Here is a 20,453-nt window from a genome sequence, read left to right on the forward strand (position 1 = left end):
CACAGAAAGTTCTCTTGTACAAGACTGCTCTAGACCTTTTCTATGGGCTTACGTATGTACATTACATACGATATATACCCCTATTTATTTACACAAATACACACCTACAGTTTAAATTGTTTCCTTTTAATATATAAATAGTATCATTCTAGACATATTACTTTGAACTTGATTTTGTTACTTAAACTTGGGGACTCTTCCATGTCTGTATGTATGGATCAACCCACTCTTTATAGCGGTTATATATATATATGATATATATATATATATGATATATATATATCAGTCCATATAATGAAGGTAATGAAGCATAATTTATTTGACATTTCTGAAACTGACGGACATAAAAGTTTTTAATTTTTCAATTTTCATATAAGGCTGAAATGTATTTTCTTGTCTTTGCCACTGATGACAGATACCACAATTTAAATAATTCTCAAGAGATACATACTCTGCTTGCCACACAGAGTTAAGGAATCTAGAACATGCAAACTAAGAAAGTTTTCTTAGTTGAATTCTTTGAATCATTTGATGATAAAGTGAGAAATACTGGCAAGAGAGTTATTCTAGTTAGTGAAAGAAAGGAAAATCCTAATTCCTGTGTTTGAGGTTAGGAAGAGCTCAGTCAAGAATAAATCTGTTTCTATCTTATCAATCCCATTAATTATTTAATCAAATGTAAGGGCTAAGGAATGCATATATGCTTTATTGGAAAACAGTATCTAATTAGTTTAGTTTGGATTTGACTACTGAAACTAAACATTTTAATGTTTGTTGGCTATTGGTATATATTGTTTCCTGAACTGTCTAGCCATTGTCTTTGCCCATTTTTGTAACGGAGCTACTTTGTGTTTTCCTTTTGGTTTCCAAGAGGTCTTTATACATTAACATTATCTTTTTATCATATATGCTGTATGTTATTTCCCATTTTGAATTTATTTTTTTTCTAAATCCATTTTTGTTTAATGAATGGCTCAAAGTTTACCATTAACCATTACTCAGTCACAGCTGCCTACAGCTACTCGTTTTAGCATTAACTCATAGAAAGCTCCTAGTGAATCTTCCACTTGTTTTAAGGAAGTTTATTTCCTCATAGACCACCAAAAATGGAGAGCTGAAGAAGCAATTAGCCTTTAATTTTAGTAATGAAAATCAGTAGTCAACATTTTACCTTACAACCATCTTATCAATGATCTTAATTTTATAATCAGATAAAGAGGTTAAAGACATAATTCTAGGAAAACAATCAATTAAGTGATATTTTTTTACGACCAAGGCTTCAATCCAAAGGTATTCTGGCAGTGGCAAACTTAATGAACATATTTATCACGTAGCTTGCAAGGGAAACACTAGAAATAAGAAAACACACCGGAAGTGCTAAAGGGTTCCTGGCCTTCAGAGGAATTCTGCTCTGTTTCTCTTACATAAAATGTAAGCTGAGTTGGTTTCAAAGACTTGAAGCCTGGTTTCTGGAGGTTTTCTAAGTAGACACTTAATCTCTTAAGAGAATTTTCATTGACTTCCTGGAAAAAAAACATCAAGAGGCATTTACACACAAAATAGAACAAGAAAACAACAGAAATTTTTTCCTGACCTTTAAACATATTATTGAGGGTACTAAATAATTTAGTATTAAAAACGGGATTCCATAGCTCTTTGATGAAGAATAAAATTGGATCCACATTCTTAAAACATGTATCAGAACAAACTCCTTATGGCTAAGATGTGAAAAAATGTAACTATGTAAGTACTAGAAAAGAACATGTTGAACTCCTTTATAACTTTGGTGTGGAAAAAGCTAACTATAACTAAATATCTCTAATACATGATTGACAATACATGATTGGTAAGTCCACTTACATAAAAAAATTAAAAACTAAAAAAAAAAGCACACAAGAAACCACACATACACACACAATAAGCAGTTTACAGATAAATCAGTACTGGGAGAAAATGTTTGCAAGTTATTTCTCTCTATAAAGGGCTCTTAAAATGACTATCCTGAGACTGGTTGAATTATAGTACATTCATTCAATGGAGTACTATATAACCAAAAAGAAAAGAGAGAAAGAATGTGGTGCAGATATCTAGGAATTGACATGGAGTTATTTCCAAGGTTGTTAAGTGAAAAAAGGAAACATCCTTTAGTGAAGGAATAGCTCTACAGAATGGGATAAATAGTAACCATGTTTCCTATCACTGTGATCTGAAATTAGGAACAATCAGTTTATTTTTGTCTGTTTAACTGATTGTAATATGTTGTTGTTCTGTTCTTCGCTACCATAGTTCAGTGGGCAGCTGAGGTACATTTCCTGCTAGTGTAAGACTAAATCTTTGTAATTCTGTCTTGCCACAGGTTTCTATTTTTGCCAAAAAGAAACAGCACCCAGAAACTAATAAAAATGGTTATATACAGGAAGTTCTACCAATGGGGTAAAAGAAATGGAGACAGGAGTGAGACTTCTGAGTAAACTTTGTATTTAGTTTTGATTTTTGAAACCTAGAAATGTTTTCTGTATTTTAAAACTGAGTTAAAATGAAGAGGATTAACAACAATAGCTGTGCTTCACTTTGAGACTCTGGCCTGTTGGGGACTAGATAACACTTTCCGTCTGTTTCTTTAGAAAAGGGACAAGGGTGTCCCATACAAATGCAGAGAAGACTGGACTGAACATGAGGTGCCAGGAAGGGTGAACTGCCTTCACAGAGCCTGCACTTTGGCAACAATATGTCTAATATGGGAGGGAAAGAGAAACAGTACTGCAGGATGTGGGGGACAGAGAGTGCTGGGAAGGAAGGTAGGGTGACAGTTTCAAATAGGGCAATCTGGGAGAGCCTCATGAAAGGTGACACTTAAACAAGAAAGGAAAGGACAAGCCATATCTATGTGACCGACGCCCAATAAAACCCGGAAACCATGGCTTGGCACAGAGTAGGCACTCAAACACAAGTTGAAAGAGTAAATGAAAATACAGCTGACTTCTGAACAACATGGGTTTGAATTTCATGGGCCCACTTATACATGGGTTGTTTTTTTTTTATAAATATAGCACTGTAAATGTCTTTTTTCTTCGTTATGATTTCTTAATAACATTTTCTATTCTCTAGCTTATTTTATTGTAAAAACACAGAATATAATATATATAACATGCAGAATATGTGTTAACTATTTACTTTATTGATAAGTAAGGCTTCTGGTCAACAGTAGGCTATTAGTAATTAAGTTTTGGGGAAGTCAAAGGTTATACACAGATTTTCGAATGTGCAGGGGGTCAGTGCCCCAACCCTGGCACTGTTCAAGGGTCAGCTATATTAATTTACTAGAACAATTACATTTCAGGCATATTGCGTTGGAGCTCTCCATGACCACTCTCGGGTTCAATTTGATAGAGGGATTTACAGAACTCAGAAAAACTTATACTCACGGTTATGGTTTATAACAGCAAAAGGATACAGATTAAAATCAGCAAAGGGAAAAGGCATGTAGGATAAGAGTCCAGGAGAGGCCAGGTGCAAGGTTCCAGTTGTCCTCTCCCAGTGGATTTGCAGGGCTAGCACTTAACCCCAGCAACAATGTGTGACAATGCATGAGAAGTGTTGCCAACTGCAGAAGCTCATCCAAGCCCTGGTGTCCAGCATTTTACTGGGCTCGCTCACGCACATATGTAGCACCCAAGTGACTGACCTTAGCTCTTCAAATAGTCTCCAGCACACCCAGAGGGCCTCAGACATATGAAAACAGGCATTCACCAAAAATCACATAGCATAAAATATCTGGCATGGCCTGAGACCTCACACATATAAAAGATTCCCATCAGGCAGGATATTCTAAGGGCTCAGAGCTTATCTCCCAGGAGGCAGTCAAGGGCCAATACCAAAGCCAGGCATTTCTCTGGAATGTAGAGTTTAAGTAACCCATGCCTGCTGAGTTTACTTTTTAGAGCACACAGAAGTTTTAATTAAAAAAAAAAAAAAAGATACATTGGTAGAGGAGGAAAAACATTCATCTACTACTAGGCATAATTTTTCCAGTTGGGTTTAAAAACTTTAAATAATTAACATCCTCAGAGTAATGGATATTTTTCTGTTGATTCATTTTACTAATTACTTAGAAAAGATCTGACTTTTAATAGCCAACATATATATCAAAAATCACAATCAGAATATTTTCCTAGAGCAAAGAAGCAAAATTAATTTTTTTCCACTGCAAGTAGAAAAAAATTATGTAATAAAGTTCTGAATTTTCCAGAGTTCTAAATTCCTTTTCATGTTAAACCAGGTATTAATGTTAAAGAAGATAAACAGAACCAGTGAAATAATACTGAGTGCCCTAAGTTTACTGTAAGTTACTCTTCATCTCTGTCTGCATTCCTTGAGCACAAAGTAACTGAGGTTGTAGGGAAGTGAACCAGCAGCAGCATGCAACAGAAGGGAAAACCATTCAGGGCACTGAAAAACTTTCCTTGTAACTATCCTTAAAAAAGAAAGATTGACCATGGTGACGAAGCCTGAAATTTTCTTTCAAACACTCAATTTTACTCTAAAAACTGGTTCAGAAAACATTACTACTAATACTTTAAAGAGTCTCCACGACAGCTTTATTGCCTTCATAAAAAATGACAGATTTCATACAGAGGAAAAGCCCAGTCATCTCCTGTGTGCCTCCTGTATATTCACACAAAACACTTGACTTCTGACACTTGTGGTCACCAAATGAGCGGAGGTTTTCCCCCACAATAAGCGATTCTCTGTGACACCAGCTGGGTGTCCTACTATTTAACTCAATTCTGATATTATGTATCCAGAGACAGCATCAGATCCCACAGGTTAAGGGCTCAGTTCCCCAAGACTGTCCTCTCCCTCTGCCACGCCACCCCCATATACATACTTCAGATGCCAGTCACACCTGTCATCACCTGCGCTTTTGACCAACCAGCGATTTGCAGCAACCCCCTCCTTAGATTCTATTAATTTGCTAGAGCAGCTCATAGAACTCAGGGAAAAATTTACTTACGTTTACCATGTTAAAGGATATAATAAAGGATGCAGATAAACAGCCAGCTGAAGAGAGACACAGGGTCCCAAGTGCAGGAGCTTTTGTCCCCATAGAGTTTGGGAGCACTACCGTCCAGTGTAGATGTGTCTGCCCAACTGGAAGGTGTCTGAACCCCATACTCCTAGAATTTTATGGAGGTTTCCTCATGTAGGCATGATCAATTATGAACTCTATTTCCAGTCCTTTCCTCCTCTCTGGAGGTTGAGGGTTGGAGCTGAAAACCCCAAGCTTCTAATCATGCCTTGGTCTTTCTGGTGACCAGCTCCCATGTAGGAGCCACCCAGAGTCACCACATTGGAACAAAAGATGCTCCTGGTGCTGCTACCATTTAGGGATTTACAAGGGTTTTAGGAGTCAGGTGTCAGGGATGGGGTCAAAGACCAAAGAACAGAACAAGAGATGCTTCTAGTGCTCTTCTCACTTAGGAAGTTACAAGGGTGTCAGGAGGTCTATGCCAGGAACTGGGGGCAGAGCCCAATGTATGCGTTTTCCACTCCCTCAGATTTCATAAGACAACAATAATTAGATTTTCAATTTTCAGTGTGTATATTCCAAAGTAATTCAGAACACTGACTTTATCACTATGACAGAACAATCCAAATTTATAGAACTTTGTAATATATAGTGTCGAAAATTAGTAAAACTTCAGTTTATGAAATGGGGACTAAAGGTTAAATAAACAAAAGTTTACCCTTTCTCTGGGGTGCTGTCCAAAGAAATCTGGATGTACTGCAAAATAGAATGGCCTCAAGGCATTGACTGCTTCAGCTCCTGATAAAGCTCTTGAGGAGAGAAACCAGCGTGGAAATATCTTCTCTAGACATGACCTTTTAAAAAGATGGGGATTTATTATTCACCAAGGCACTGACACACACACGCAGATCCCCAATGCATAAAGTGACAATATAATAACATTAAAATTATTATGTATGGAAAATACCATAGAAACAAGACAGAAATCAAAACTGTGGTTTTCTGAAATCTATAGAAGTTTTAACAAGCAATGTCCAATTATGAAATAAATAAGTTGTGGGGATGTAATGTATAGCGTAGGGAATACAGTCCATAATATTGTAATAACTTTGTATGGTGACAGATGGTAACTAAACTTATCATGGGGATCATTTAATAATGTATAAAAATATTGGATCATTATGATGTATACCTGAAACTAACAGGATGTTGTATGTCAATTATACTTCAATTAAAAAGAATTTAACAAATAAATAAGAAATATATTAGAGTTTTAACAGAGAGTGCCATGTTGTTTCTAAAAACAGTGGTTATAAATTCCTCTGATGCAATATGAGAAAATAATTAATAATAATAAAATTTCCCCTCAAAGCCTACTTTGAAATGTTAACTGGCTTTACTGCAGATGGTGACAATTTCCTGTGTCATTTTTTTCTTCAGATAAAAAACCCTCCATACCCATAGTGTAATCTTTTCTTTATAGTGAAAAATATTTTGAGTACAATGCTTAAAAGAAGATACAAGATGCCTCTTAGTTTACTTCCTCATGGCTGGCATGCTAAAATTATCCTCGTTGGGTAACTTGACATTCTTATTCTTAAATTTTGGCATAACTCACCTAGGAGTGTTTTTTTACCATACAGTTTTAAATCCAAATGGAATTATTTGCAATTTTGGGGAAGCACTTTCATGACATCAATTTTTGGAACGTTATAATTTTACCTCCATTCTATAATAGTCTATAAAGAAGTCTAACTATTAGGCACCTTTTTGTCTCATACATTAGCTCATACAATATTGAGTACAAGTGTCTCTCATACATTATTGAGTCTATGGAAGGGTTTTATATATATTTTTTTAAAGATTTTATTTACTTATTTGAGAGAGAGAGAGAATGAGAGATAGAAAGCATTAGAGGGAAGAGGGTCAGAGGGAGAAGCAGACTCCCCGCTGAGCAGGAAGCCCGACGCGGGACTCGATCCCGGGACTCCAGGATCATGACCTGAGCCGAAGGCAGTCGCTTAACCAACTGAGCCACGCAGGCGCCCGAAGGGTTTTATATTTTTAAAATGACAGAGATTACAGGAAAATTTACAGAGATTTTTTAACAATCTAGAGACCACCACCAATATATTTTCAGATTAGATTACCTTTTTTTTCTGCACGTGCTTGAACCTTTTACAAAGTCAATATACAAGGTTGTGCATGAAGGACTACAACAAGGACTCTGAACAATAGAGTAAGCAGTAAGCCAGGTCCTGATGTCCTCAATATGAGGCCGTGTAAGCAAATAGTGGCAGGTCCACTGATTCCCCCCACTTGAGCTTCATTTCTCATTTCCAGGTGTCTGACAGACACTTCAGCTATCCTGCCAGCCTCTCAAATTTTCTGTGTCTAAAAAAAGGAGTAGAGGTCACTGTTTTCCTTCTAGTCTCAGCATAGATACAGAAAGCAAGGAAGCAGTTCAACCCAGGATTATCTTCCTTATTCCTGTCACCGTGGACCACTTTTCTCAGTGTTGCCAGAGTACAAATCTGCACAGAGTACCCTGCGCAATTTTGGGCGGTCTGGAAGTCGGTTGTTTTTCTCACTTTACAATGTCCCGGAAACCGTTCCTTCTTTCCATTTTCTCTGCCACCCATTATCACCAAAAAATAGAACTGCATAGCCTCACCATCTGTCTACCCTCTAGTGTCTTTTCCCTACCATTTTATATACAGGTTAATTTTCCTTAAAATCCCACCACGACTGTATTCCCTACTCTAACACTTTGCTGGTGTTTCAACTCCTGTGAATAAAATCTACTTCTTAGTCTGGTATTTCAAAACCTCTGTAATCATTTCCAATATGTCTAAAATGACTTCCTACCACTCTTTTAGATGCCCTTGGGCCAACCCTCAGTAACCTTTCTCATTCCTCTCTTATTTCTGCATGATTTCCAAGCCCTAAACATGCTCCCTGTGTCCCAGTCTGCCTATCTGAACTGTGCTCATTCACTGAACAATTACCAAGTAATACATGCCAGGAGACAAGGTGCCCATTTCCCCCAGAATCTTCTCTTTTGTATCCTCAGTACAGTCTTTCCCTCTTCTAAACTCTAAAAACAGAAACTGCTTACTCAGCATATTTGCAGCACAATACCATAATGCGTAAATGATGTTTCCATTTGTTCATCTCTTCCTCCACCCACCCCATCCTCCTCAGCTACCATGCACCCTTGAAGGCAGTAAACATGTTTTACATATACTTGCTGTGGTTGGCTATGTTAGTTGGCATCTGCTGAAAAGCAGAGGTCAAGACACAATTAGATGTGCAAGAGAACTGGGAAAGGGAGGAGAAGGTGGGGAGAGCTTTCAGATCCTGATGTAGGTCTGACACCTGCAGGACAGAGGAGAGGCAGGAGGACTGGGTAGGAAGTCTTGGACTGTAGCACAAGTTCCAAGAAGGGCTCAGCCAGGCCAATGAGGAGCTGGAATAAACCTGACTTTGTATTCCTGCTCTGCCTGGGCACTAACAGCCAGGAAAGTGTGGCTTCGAGGGAAATCCATGTACCCCGGGAGATAGGAGAGCTCAGCCGATATCTGATGGCTGGCACCGCATAGGGTCTGGCACAAGTATTATTGTTAATGTATGTTAAATGAATGTCTAGTAGGTATTTAATGAAAGGAAAGTTAACAGAATCAAGGAAAATTAAATCAAAAGCAATATTATGTTGCTTGAAACTGAGCAAATTCAGCACAAGAAAATCTGGATTTGTAAGACATTAGGAAAAGATTAGATTTTTGAAAGACAAATCACTAGAAGAGGGGTCAGTAAACTTTTTCGAAAAAGGGTCATATAGTAAACATTTTAGGCTTTGTGGGCCCCATGATCTGTGTTACAACTACTCTACTTTGCGGCTATAGGGGGAAAGCAGCCACAATAAAGCACATGAACGAGTGTGGCTGTGGTCAAATACAACTTTACTTACATAAATAGGCAGTGGGCCCTTCTGACCCATGGACTATACTTTGCTGACCTCTGCACTAGAGGATTTAAATATAAGTACATTTAAAAATACACGTACAATTTACTTCTAATTTTTGTAGAACACAGACTATGTAAAGCAAGAAATCTGTCAAATCACCTGGATTTTTCCAAAAAAGAAAGTTATCCTACTGAAAAGAGCAACAGTGCCTTGAGTTAAATCAAATGGAGAGCCATTAACACTTTAGGAGATTAGGGAATTTACAGACTGAAGTAACAGAATGTCACTACTGGTATCTACTTCGTACTTAAAGCATATGACTTGATTTCTAATTAACAACTAAGAATTTGCACTGCAATTACTCTAGAGCAGTGCTTTTCATGACCCATAGTGCTGCAAAATAAACTTACAGGGCCATGACCAACATCAAAAAAGAGAAGACACGCAACAGAAAATATCACTGGATACTGTGTGTGGCAAGGGTTAACTATGGTTATAAAACTTGTATTTTATGCATTATGATTAAAATACAGTTTTCTGAAGGCTGGAATAAAACAAGCTGGAAAAGCGTGGCTCTATTATGCAACCACTACTATTCACTGCGTGTCAATGGCACGCATGAGGAGGCAAGTATTCCTCCAGGCTCCTATGATCTCTCCTTGTATTAGAGTATGAAAACATGTCAGCCTGGTTTTCTGTGGTTGAACATTATTAAGATACCACAACATGAAGAAGGTCTACGCATCTGCAGAAGAACAATCTTTCAGGGCACACTGTATCTCAGTTTCTTTGTTTCCCTGCCTCTCCTCCTCCTCCCTCCATGTCCTAAGAACTGTGTCATAAATTCAGAGTAAGTTTCCCTTTCTTTGAGAACCCCTGTCATAAACAAGTTGGTGGAAAAAGTCTGTTTCCCCTAATTAACTCCCTTTTGACAGTGACTATTTACTGGAACAGGATAGTTATTTAAAAGTACTAATTATTGCCAAATATTTTATATTTGGCAAATATTTTAGAAACCTAATTCTCCACATATCATTTTTATGTAACAGGTCAACTTGTATTTTATTTGGAGCCAAATGCACACAATTTTTCCCTTTTTTAGCTTGGTTACCAAGAAGCCAGGACTAAATTTGACATTTGAGTAATTGTTTAATCAGCTCTGCTTTTTAACACAATAATCTTTTTCTCTACAGGGCTTCTGATCTCTTTCAATTATCCTATATATGCCCGTTATAAAATGTCAATTAAATTTGTATAGTTGAACTCCTTAAATCCTTTCTTGAAGTAGGATTTAGATTATATATCATAAATAGCAAATATAGTAGTCAAATGACCTTACTATACAATTTAAATGTAAAGTGGTTTTCCACATGACAGCAATAGCCTTGAGGGCAACACAACAAAAACTGTGCTAAGGACAAACTATCTTTTTTCCTCTTAAACCTTTAGCAGTGAACTATTCTGAAAGATGGTATTTTTTTCATCTTTTGCCCTGAATGAACTCTTGGAGGACCTGGATGTTCATATCAATTTTTTCTCTTTTTGTTCCTGCCCTCCACTACCATAATATAATTTTAGAATTTGAAAAATAACAATTAAAATTAGCCAAATCCATAACAGAATCCCCCCCCATACTAATTACATAATGGACCACAAAGCTTACCTTCTCACAGGTTTCAGGTGGCAAAACATTTCTGAATATATATGTACATCAACTTCCAGGCATCCATTAATCACTTAAAAAGTTAAGCAGATACAAGTGATGAACAAGTGGAATTTGAAATTAAAACATTTCCATTTATATTAGCACCCCCCAAAATGAAATGCTTACCTATAAATCTAACAAAATATGTACAAGATCTAAATGAGTAAAACTACAAAAATGATGAATGAAATCAAAGAAGAATTAAATAAATAGAGAGATATCTGAAGACTCAATAGTGTCAAGATGTCAGTACTTTCCAATTTAATCTATAGGACAACAGATTGAATCTATAGATTCTGAGCAATCCCAATCAAAACTCCAGTAAGTTATTTTATAGATACTAACTCAGGTAAAAGACTCAGAATAGCCAACTCAATCAATATTGAGTTGAAGAACAAAGTTGGAAGAATGACACTACCTGACTTCAAGACTTACTATAAAGCTATAGCAATCAAGACAGTGTGGTATTGGTAAAAGAACAGACAAATAGATCAATGGAACAGAACAGAGAGTCCAGAAATAGATCCACATAAGTATAGTCAACTGATCTTTAGAGCAAAGATAGTCTTTTCAACAAATGGTGCTAGAACTGGACATCGACATGCAAATAAATTAATCTAGTCAAAGACCTTACACCCTTCACAAAAATTAACTCAAAATGGATCACAGACTTAAATGTAAATCACAAAACTATAAAACTCCTAGAAGATAACATTGGGGAAAAACCTAGATGACTTTGGGTATGTTGATGACTTTTTAGATACAACACCAAAGGCATGATCCATGAAAAAAATAATTGATAAAGTGAACTTCATTAAAATTAAAAACTTGTGCTCTGCAAAAGACAATGAGAAGACAAACCACACACTGGGAAGAAATATTTGCAAAAGATACACATATCTGAAAAAGGGCTGTTATCCAAAATATACACAAAAAAATCTTTAATAAACTGAACAAGAAGAAAATGAACAACCTGATTAAAGAAAGGGCAAATTAAATGTGTCCTTTGTTAAATATATCGAGATAATTAAAAATTTTACCCAACTGAACAAATTTTATAGTATTTGTATCTATTTTGGTGTTTTGTCTTTATAGTAAATAAAGTTCTTGAACAAAGAAAAAAAAATGGACCAAAGACCTGAATAGATACCTCATAAAATAAGATATACAGATGGTAAATAATCATAGGAAAAGATGTTCAACATGACATATCATTAGCGAATTGCAAATTAAAACAACAATGAAATACTACTACACATCTATTAGAATGGCCAAAATTCAGAACATTGACACCGCCAAATGCTGATGAGAACAACAGGAACTCTTACTCACTGCTGGTGGGAATGCAAAATGGCACAGCCACTTTGAAGGACAGTATGACAGTTCCTTACAAAACTAAACATACTTTTACCATATGATCCAGTAATCACACTCCTTGGTACTTACCCAAAGGAACTGAAAACTCTGTTTATATAGAAACCTGCATACAGATGTTTATTTCTTTTTAATTTTTAAAAAAGATTTTATTTATTTATTTGTCTGGGAGGGGGTGCACAAGCAGGGGGAGTGGCAGGCAGAGCAAGAAGCAAGCTCCCTGCTGAGCAAGGAGCCCGATGTGGGACTCGATCCCAGGGTCCTGGGGATCATGACCTGAGCCAAAGGCTTAACCAACTGAGCCACACAGATGTCCCCACACAGATGTTTACAGAAGTTTTATTAATAACTGCCAAAACTTGGGAGCAACGAAGATGTTCTTCAGTAGGTGAATGGATAAATAAACTGTGGTATATCTAAACAATGGATTATTATTCAGTGCTAAAAACAAAAGTGCCATCAAGCCACAAAAAGACATGGAAGAAGCTTCAAAAGCTGCAGTAATTAAAACAGTATGATACTGGCATAAAAACAGACATTTAGATTAATGGGACAGAATATAGAGCCCCAAAATAAATCTATGCATATTATGGTTAATTAATTTATGACAAAGGAGTCAAGAATACACCATGGGGAAAGGACAGTCTCTTCAAGAAATAATGCTGGGAAAATTGGACCGCCATATACAAAAGAAGGAAACTGGACCTCTTGTCTTACACCAGACACAAAAATTAATTCAAAATGGATTAAAGACTTCAACATAAGACCTAAAAGCGTAAAACTCCTAGAAGAAAACAAAAAGTGGACAGCTCTTTAAAATAGGTCTTGGCAATGATTTTTTTTTTTTGAATCTGATACCAAAAGCAAAAGTAACTAAAGCAAAAATAAACAATTAGGACTATATCAAACTCAAAAGGTTTTGCACAGCAAAGGAAACCATCAACAAAATGAAAAGGCAACCTACTGAATGGGAGAGAATAATTGCAAATCATATATCTGATAAGGAGCCAATATCCAAAATATATAAAGAACTCAACTCAATAGCAAACAATCTGATTAAAAAATGGGCAGAAGATCTGAATGGACATTTTTCTAAAGAAAACACACAGAATGGCCAACAGACATATGAAAAGATGTTCAGCCTCACTAATTATCAGGGAAATGCAAATGAAAACTACAATGAGATATCACTTCACACTCTTTAGAATGGTTATTATCAAAAAGACAAAAGAAATAACAAGGGTTGGTGAGGATGTGGAGAAAAGGAAACCCTTGTACAGTGTTGTGGGAATGTAAGGTGGTGTGACCACTATGGAAAACAGTATGGAGGTTCCTCAAAAAAATTAAAGAGTGAACTACCAACAATTCCTTCTGGGTATTTATCCAAAGAAAACAAAACCACTAATTCGAAAAGATACATGCACCCCCATGTTCTTGCAGCATTGTTCACAATAGCCCAGATACAGACACAACCTAAGTGTCCATTGATGAATGAATGGATAAAGATGTGATATGTGTATATATATCACACACACACACACACAATTGAATATCATTCAGCCATATAAAAGAATGAAATCTTGCCATTTGCAACAACATAGATGGATCTCAGGGACAATATGCTAAGTGAAATAAGTCAGACAAAGGAAGACAAATACTACATGATCTCTCTTTTATGTGTGATCTAAAAAACAAACAAACAAAAACAAAATTAAAAAACCCACCAAGCTCACAGATACAGAGAACAGACTGGTGGATGCAAAAGGAGGGGTGGGGGTTGAAGGGAAGAAATGAGTGAACTGTCCTTTTTTAGTTTAAATAAAGCAATATAAATTTTTAAAAAGTTTAAAAAAGATTAAGAAATGAGCTTTTAAGCCACAAAAAGACATGGAGAAAACTTAAATGCAAATTACTAAGTGACAGAAGCCAATCTGCAAAGATTATATACTATATGATTCCAACTACACAATATTCTGGAAAAGGCAAACTATGGAGACAGTAAAAAGTTCAGTGGTTGTCAGGGCTTGCATGGAGAGAGGGATGAACAGCTGGAGCACAGAGGATTTTTAGAGCAGTGAAACTACTCTCTATACTACCATGGTGGATACATATCATTATACTTTTGTCAAAGTCCATGGAATATACAATACCAAGAGTGAACCCTGATGTAAGCTGTGGATTTTGGGTGATAATGATATGTCACTGTAGGTTCATGAATTATAAACAAATGTCCCATGCAGGGTGTGGAAGACTGTGTATCAGGAACAGGGTGTATATGGGAACTCTATACTTTACTTTGCTGTGAACCTAAAACTGCTCTAAAAAAGTTTTATTTTTTAAAAAAAGTTAAGCAGACAAATGGGGGAAGAGATTTTAATTACATGAACTTTTCCAATAATTTAGACTTTAGGAAGATCTTCAACTACAGTATGGTATCCATGTCAACTAATAAAGTGATTTTAAAAAAAATCCTATGAGAAAAAAATTCTAAAAGTAGTCCCTAAATAAATCTTGAAATGCCAAATAATTCACACAATGATCACCAGGTAAAAAATTATTTTTCCCTTTATTATCAAGCTCTTAAGCTTTCTCACTCTCCATTATTCCACTCTTCTAGAGATCTGTTCAGCAGCATACTCTCTCAAAACAAACCACTAGATGTCTAAAATCATATTCCGTCAAAGCTTGGGCATTAAGTATGCTTAAGAAAATATTCTCATGAGAGGTGCCTGGGTGACTCAGTTGGTTAAGTGTCCGACTCTTGATTTCAGCTCAGGTCATGATCTCAGGTCATGATCCAGCCCCGTGTCGGGCTCCCTACTGGGCATGGAGCCTGCTTCTCTCTTTCCCTCTCCCTCTGTCCATTCCCCCCGTCCACCTTCAAAAAAAAAAATATTTTCATGATATAGTTAATATACCCAAGCCAAGATAATGTAATGAAGCATAAATGCCATTAACAGAATGACAGAAATACGTATTTTAAAGACAAATCAAGATATTCAACAACAATGGGTACTTTATTTTCTGGCTGACTGGTGTGGCAAGTCATATGTATACTGGGATGCATAATGTGTTAAGAGGTATTTATTTAAATGTTTAAAAAGGTGATTTTATTTAACCATTTACCTTTATAATTTGTTTGAGACAAATACACAGATTCAGGAAATACTGCTATCATTTTGAAGAGTGGAGATCAAATGGAGATGCAATGAGGAAAGAAAACCATTTGGACTATCTAAATAAAGGTTCAGTGTAATCTGTGATGGACTGAATTCTCACCAAATTTCTTCAAGAAATAACCAGAATAATCTTAATCTTAGTTAAGATAGCACAGATATAAGGCTCAAAGCTTGCAAAGAAAAGACTAGAAGGATATACAGACGCAATCTCTAACTGGCTATCTCTAGGTAGTAGGATATTAAATGCTTTAATTTTTTTAATTTCCTAGTTTATTTACAATGAACATGTGACATACCTTCTTATATATTTTTTTAAATCAATGCTTTTAGCATTCAAATTAAATGAAGAAAATGTATATAGTAGGAAGGGGTGTTGTTCACTTGGTATTTAAGACAGGACCCTATCTCCCTGGGATATCTGTCCAAAGACAGTCCTATAGTCCCAATTTAGCTCAAGAAGAAACAGCTTGCCATGCTCACACATAATGAAATTTCATTTTTTATGTTATTTTTTTTAAAGTTTATTTTTTTTTAGTACTCTCTACACCCAATGTGGGGGCTCGCATTTACAACCCCAAGATCAAGAGTCACACTTTTGACTGAGCCAGCCAGGTGCCCCTCATTTTTTGTATTATTGAGAAAATTTATGCCATTTAACTGCAAAGATACTAATAAATGAGCTAAAACTGTGGATATGAAGTGAGGAATAATACTTGAGAGGCATATGATCATCCAAGAATACAGATAGGAAACAGATGAAATACGCAGCCATGCTCTAACCAACATCCATTATTCAGCATAAAATGATCCTAAAAGCACCCTTGAAAAACCAGAATTACTGAAAAATGCAAAACACCTTGGCGTACAACAGTGCAACCTGTTTTGTCTTCTGCAGCAATATCTTAGAAAGTCATAAATTCAAAATGTCTCCATCCAATGAACAAGGTAAGTGATCCAAACGACATGCTCTACTACACATTTTCAAAAGCAAGACATCAAAACCACACAACACTGAAAAGAAACTGTTATGATAACTGATTTGAAAAAAAGTTTTGAAGTTTGAAAATTAAAACACACTATAAAGACAAAAATTTTGAAATGAATTTAGGAAAGACTAGCTGCTTCAAATTTGATTTATAAAGAGTTTTCGAGGCAGACAGCCAAGTTACACTAAATATATATCTAAACATTCATGAATAAGATTTGCTAGGAAAAGCAGCTCATACTTACCATAGAAAGTAGCTTTATAACTTCAGAGTTAGCTCAGAATTAGTCTCCAAAGAATCATCAACAGCAAAATTGCAAAAATTATAAAAAATCCTTAATGATTTTCAAACATGGAGCACAAGGTATGTTGTGCAGAGAATTTTTTTTTGTGCAGAGACTTTATGTAGCATGTTTAGAAGCGTTTCCGTCAAAAATAAAGCAAAAAAAAGTTTCTTGAATTTAAGTAACTTGAATTTAAATAAGCAAGTTTCTGTACTTAAAGTACTGGTTTTCATTTGTACAGAAAAATTATACATTCACTGTCCACTTTGTAACCATAGGGTAAAATTACTACTGAGCAATGACTAATAAAGGACATTAATACTTAGAAATGGGACAACGGATTCTCCCAATGAAAATAAAATGTTCCTAAATACAAGTCTGAACATTAAATCATGATTTCTAGATTTAGAGAGAACCTAAAAAAAGAAAAAGGGTATTACAGGTTAAGAGTTAGGTGTTTTCTGTCTGCTTTTGTGGTGAGTAGGTACTTCCTAAAAAGGTTCACATGGGGGGTACCTGGGTGGCTCAGTGGGTAAAGTGTCTGACTCTTGGTTTAGGCTCAAGGCATGATCTCAGGGTCCTGGGATCAAGCTCAGCATCAGGCTCTGTGCTCAGCACTGAGTCTGCTTGTCCCTCTCTTTCTACTCCTCCCCCGGCTCCCTCTCAAATAAATAAAATCTTAAAAAAAAAAAGGTCCACATGGCACTAGAGTAAAAAGAATTAGCATGTATGGTAGCCACTATGCCACACATGACTACTCCGAATTGAGACGTATTTTAAAGGTACGTATGCACTGGATTTTAAAGATTTGGTACAAAGAGAATGGCAAAGTATCTCATTAATAAAGTTGAAATAATTTATTAAAATTAATATTAGTTTTTTATGCCTTTTAAAAAGTAAAAAACCTGATTTTGTCTTTTGCATCTTACTAGAAAAGGTAAAATTTTATCTGTGGTTCATATTATACTTCTATTGGATTGTGCTGATCTAAGCCAGTGCAAGGCAAAAATGCTTTTAAGTTAACATGACTCTGTCAGAGAAGGCAGTCTGCACAATGGTTAGGAAAGGGAGGTTGCCCTGTCTGAAATCTGTATTCAAATGTTGATTCTGGCACTGACTACCTGTGTGACCTTGGGCAAATTATTTCACCTTCCTGAGTCTGTTTCTTCATCTCGTAAATAATACAGATGGTTCAAGAGCTGTCTCTTCTATGAAGAATGTTTAATGTGAATTAGCTTATGTGCAATTGGTGAATAGGGGAAAGATGTTATATCCTATGCAGTTTTTTCCCAGCATGTTAAAGGTTTAGCGAGATCAGAAGTGGTCTTTCTACAATTACAAAGGCCTCAGCCATATGTAAAGACCTTAATGACAAAACCTGAAAATTCCCCAGTAGTTCCTTTGGTTTAAGAAGCTGAGGGTTAGTGGCTTCAAGTATCCCTGCATTTTTCACGACATCAAGCAATCTGGAAAGCTGTCAGTGCAGATAAAAAAGCTGGAGACTTCCACATGTCTTGTTTTGAGTGGTGTGTACTTTTTCTTCACAAACCCTGTTATTTTAGTGTATTATCCTGCAGAATGTCAGGATTTCCAATAACGTGTATATGTCATTACATTATATAATTATATAATTATTTTTTAGCTCTCTGGATATGGAATCCCACATCAGACTTTTTTTTTAAAAAGATTTTATTTATTTATTTGAGAGAGAGCAAGAGCAGTGGGAGGGGCAGAGGGAGAAGCAGACTCCCCACTGAGCAGTGAGCCCCACACAGGACTCAATCCCAGGACCCCAGGACCCCAGGACCATGACCTGAGCCAAAGGCAGACACTTAACCAACTGAACCACCCAGGCGCCGCCCCCTGCTACCCCCCTGCATTAGACTTTTCTACATGTTTTAAGGAGTATGTTATGTGTAAAAAGTAGGGGCTGTCTAGGATTTTTGTGAAACTTAAATATAATAATGTACATAAGGGAATTAGCAACATCTGGCAAACAGAAAATTCATATAAGTGCAACTATTATTATTATACAATTCAGGGTGTATAAAATTCTGCAGAATTCCTTTTAACCCCTCCTAATAAGGGCTTACATATAGGTAGAACATTATTTATTTGTTTGTTTTTTTAAAGATTTTATTTATTTGACAGAGAGAGAGAGAGCACAAGTAGGCAGATAGGCAGGCAGAGGTAGGCTCTCCGCTGAGCAGGGAGTCCAACATGGGGCTCGATCCCAGGACCCCAGGATCATGACCTGAGCCAAAGAGAGCAGCGTAACCGACTGAGCCACCCAGGCGCCCCAGAACATGTATTTAAACACAATATTTTGGGTACCTGGGTGGCTCAGTTGGTTGGGCGACTGCCTTCGGCTCAGGTCATGATCCTGGAGTCCCGGGATCGAGTCCCCCATCAGGCTCCCTGCTCGGCGGGGAGTCTGCTTCTCCCTCTGACCCTCTTCCCTCTCGTGCTCTCTGGCTCTCATTCTCTCTCTCAAATAAATAAATAAAATCTTTAAAAAAAAATTAAAAAAATAAACACAATATTTTATCCAAAAACAAATTTCATAATTGGAAAACTCAGAATTATCACAATAAGGGTGTGTGAAAGTCTTAAAAAAGACAATGCAAAGACTATATACAAGTAAAAAATTACAAATGAATGATTTAATTTCATAAACTTTAGGGAAAAAACTAAATCTATCAGAACAAATAAATATGGCTGTTTATTTTTGTTATTCAAAGACAAAAAGAAAGTTAGCACTTGCTAAGTAATAAAAATAAAACAAGATTCAAAGACAAAAAGAAAGTTAGCACTTGCTAAGTAATAAAAAAAACAAGTTTTCACAGTAGTACTTCTCTTCAAAAAAAGAGAACTTAACTTGGGGCACCTGGGTGGCTCAGTTGTTAAGCTTCTGCCTTTGGCTCAGGTCATGATCCCAGGGTCCTGGGACAGAGCTCCACGTTGGGCTCCCTGCTCAGCGGGAAGCCTGCTTCTCTCTCCCACTCCCACTCCCCCCTGCTAGTGTTCTCTCTCTCGCTGTGTCTGTCAAAAAAATAAATAAAATCTTAAAAAAAAGAGAACTTAACTGGAAATAATAAAATTATATTGTGCTGTGGGAATTGCCTTTTTAATGAATTAATAAAGTGGTTTTCTCAACTGGGAGGAGGAGACAACATGAGAGGAAATGGAACTTCTTTTCCTTTTGCCAACAATCCCCCCTTCTCCCCACCAATGGTGGCTAACTCATATTTCTATAGGAAAAAGCCTATGTACATAAAAAAATTCATTTAATTCTGATATACACTCAACAAAATTATTATTCTAAGATGATCGTTTCCTATTTAAATCAAAAATATTTTTTCTGGTTCTGCTGAAGTACCAGGTAGGAAATGTGTGGTTTCCCCTTGGAGTCCTATGAGTTTTTTTTAAGCATTTCCTTTAAGTTTTCCTTGAAGAGTGGGCTCAGACAACTAAGTGACAGGGAAAGTATGATGGGATCAGGATCCTTTTGGACAGGTAGGGATTAGGGAAGAAACAAAATAAAAAGAAACAGGAAACATCCTTTAGGGCAGTAGTTGTCAAAGGGGAACAGAATCTCTGGGAACTTAGAAATGCAAATGACCAGGCCTGCCCCAGGCCTGCAGAATCTAACTGGGTGGGGCCCAGCAATCTGTTTTAACATGCCTTTGGGATTCTGATGCACACTTAAGTTTAGGGAACCCTTATTTCATCATTTTACAGGATTAAGGTGTCAGAAAACTTTCAAATTTTAATTCATTAAACATGCTTCTTTAACAAACTTAGGGAAATATCTCTGGATACTCAATTGTATGTGAAAAATCAAATAATTTTAAGTTTCGTTTGAACTAGTTCTTTTGTTTTCTGTATGGTTTACCCACTTCTTGAGCTTAAAAAAAATTCTAAGTGGAA

General features: G+C 36.4%; 1 protein-coding gene across 10 annotated transcripts in view; it reads right to left on the reverse strand.

The window, feature by feature from the left end:
* Positions 1-20,453, reverse strand: part of LOC113916762 (T-cell activation inhibitor, mitochondrial) — a 178,584-nt gene that overhangs the window by 31,010 nt on the left and 127,121 nt on the right. For 3 of the 10 annotated variants that reach the window (XM_027583681.1, XM_027583680.1, XM_027583685.1), the window contains exons 2-4: positions 10,660-10,732; positions 5,748-5,883; positions 1,370-1,523 (exon numbers count right to left, since the gene is read on the reverse strand). In XM_027583681.1, the coding sequence (XP_027439482.1) occupies positions 1,370-1,523; positions 5,748-5,883; positions 10,660-10,688 (319 nt within the window). In that variant the 5' untranslated portion in view covers positions 10,689-10,732. Of the gene's footprint in view, positions 1-1,369; positions 1,524-5,747; positions 5,884-7,213; positions 7,424-10,659; positions 10,733-16,484; positions 16,940-19,514; positions 19,566-20,453 lie in introns of those variants that run through there. The other 7 variants (XM_027583684.1, XM_027583682.1, XM_027583683.1 and 4 more) reach the window with 7 other exon arrangements.

Source organism: Zalophus californianus, chromosome 1 (assembly GCF_009762305.2).
Source record: "Zalophus californianus isolate mZalCal1 chromosome 1, mZalCal1.pri.v2, whole genome shotgun sequence".
NCBI lineage: Eukaryota > Metazoa > Chordata > Mammalia > Carnivora > Otariidae > Zalophus > Zalophus californianus.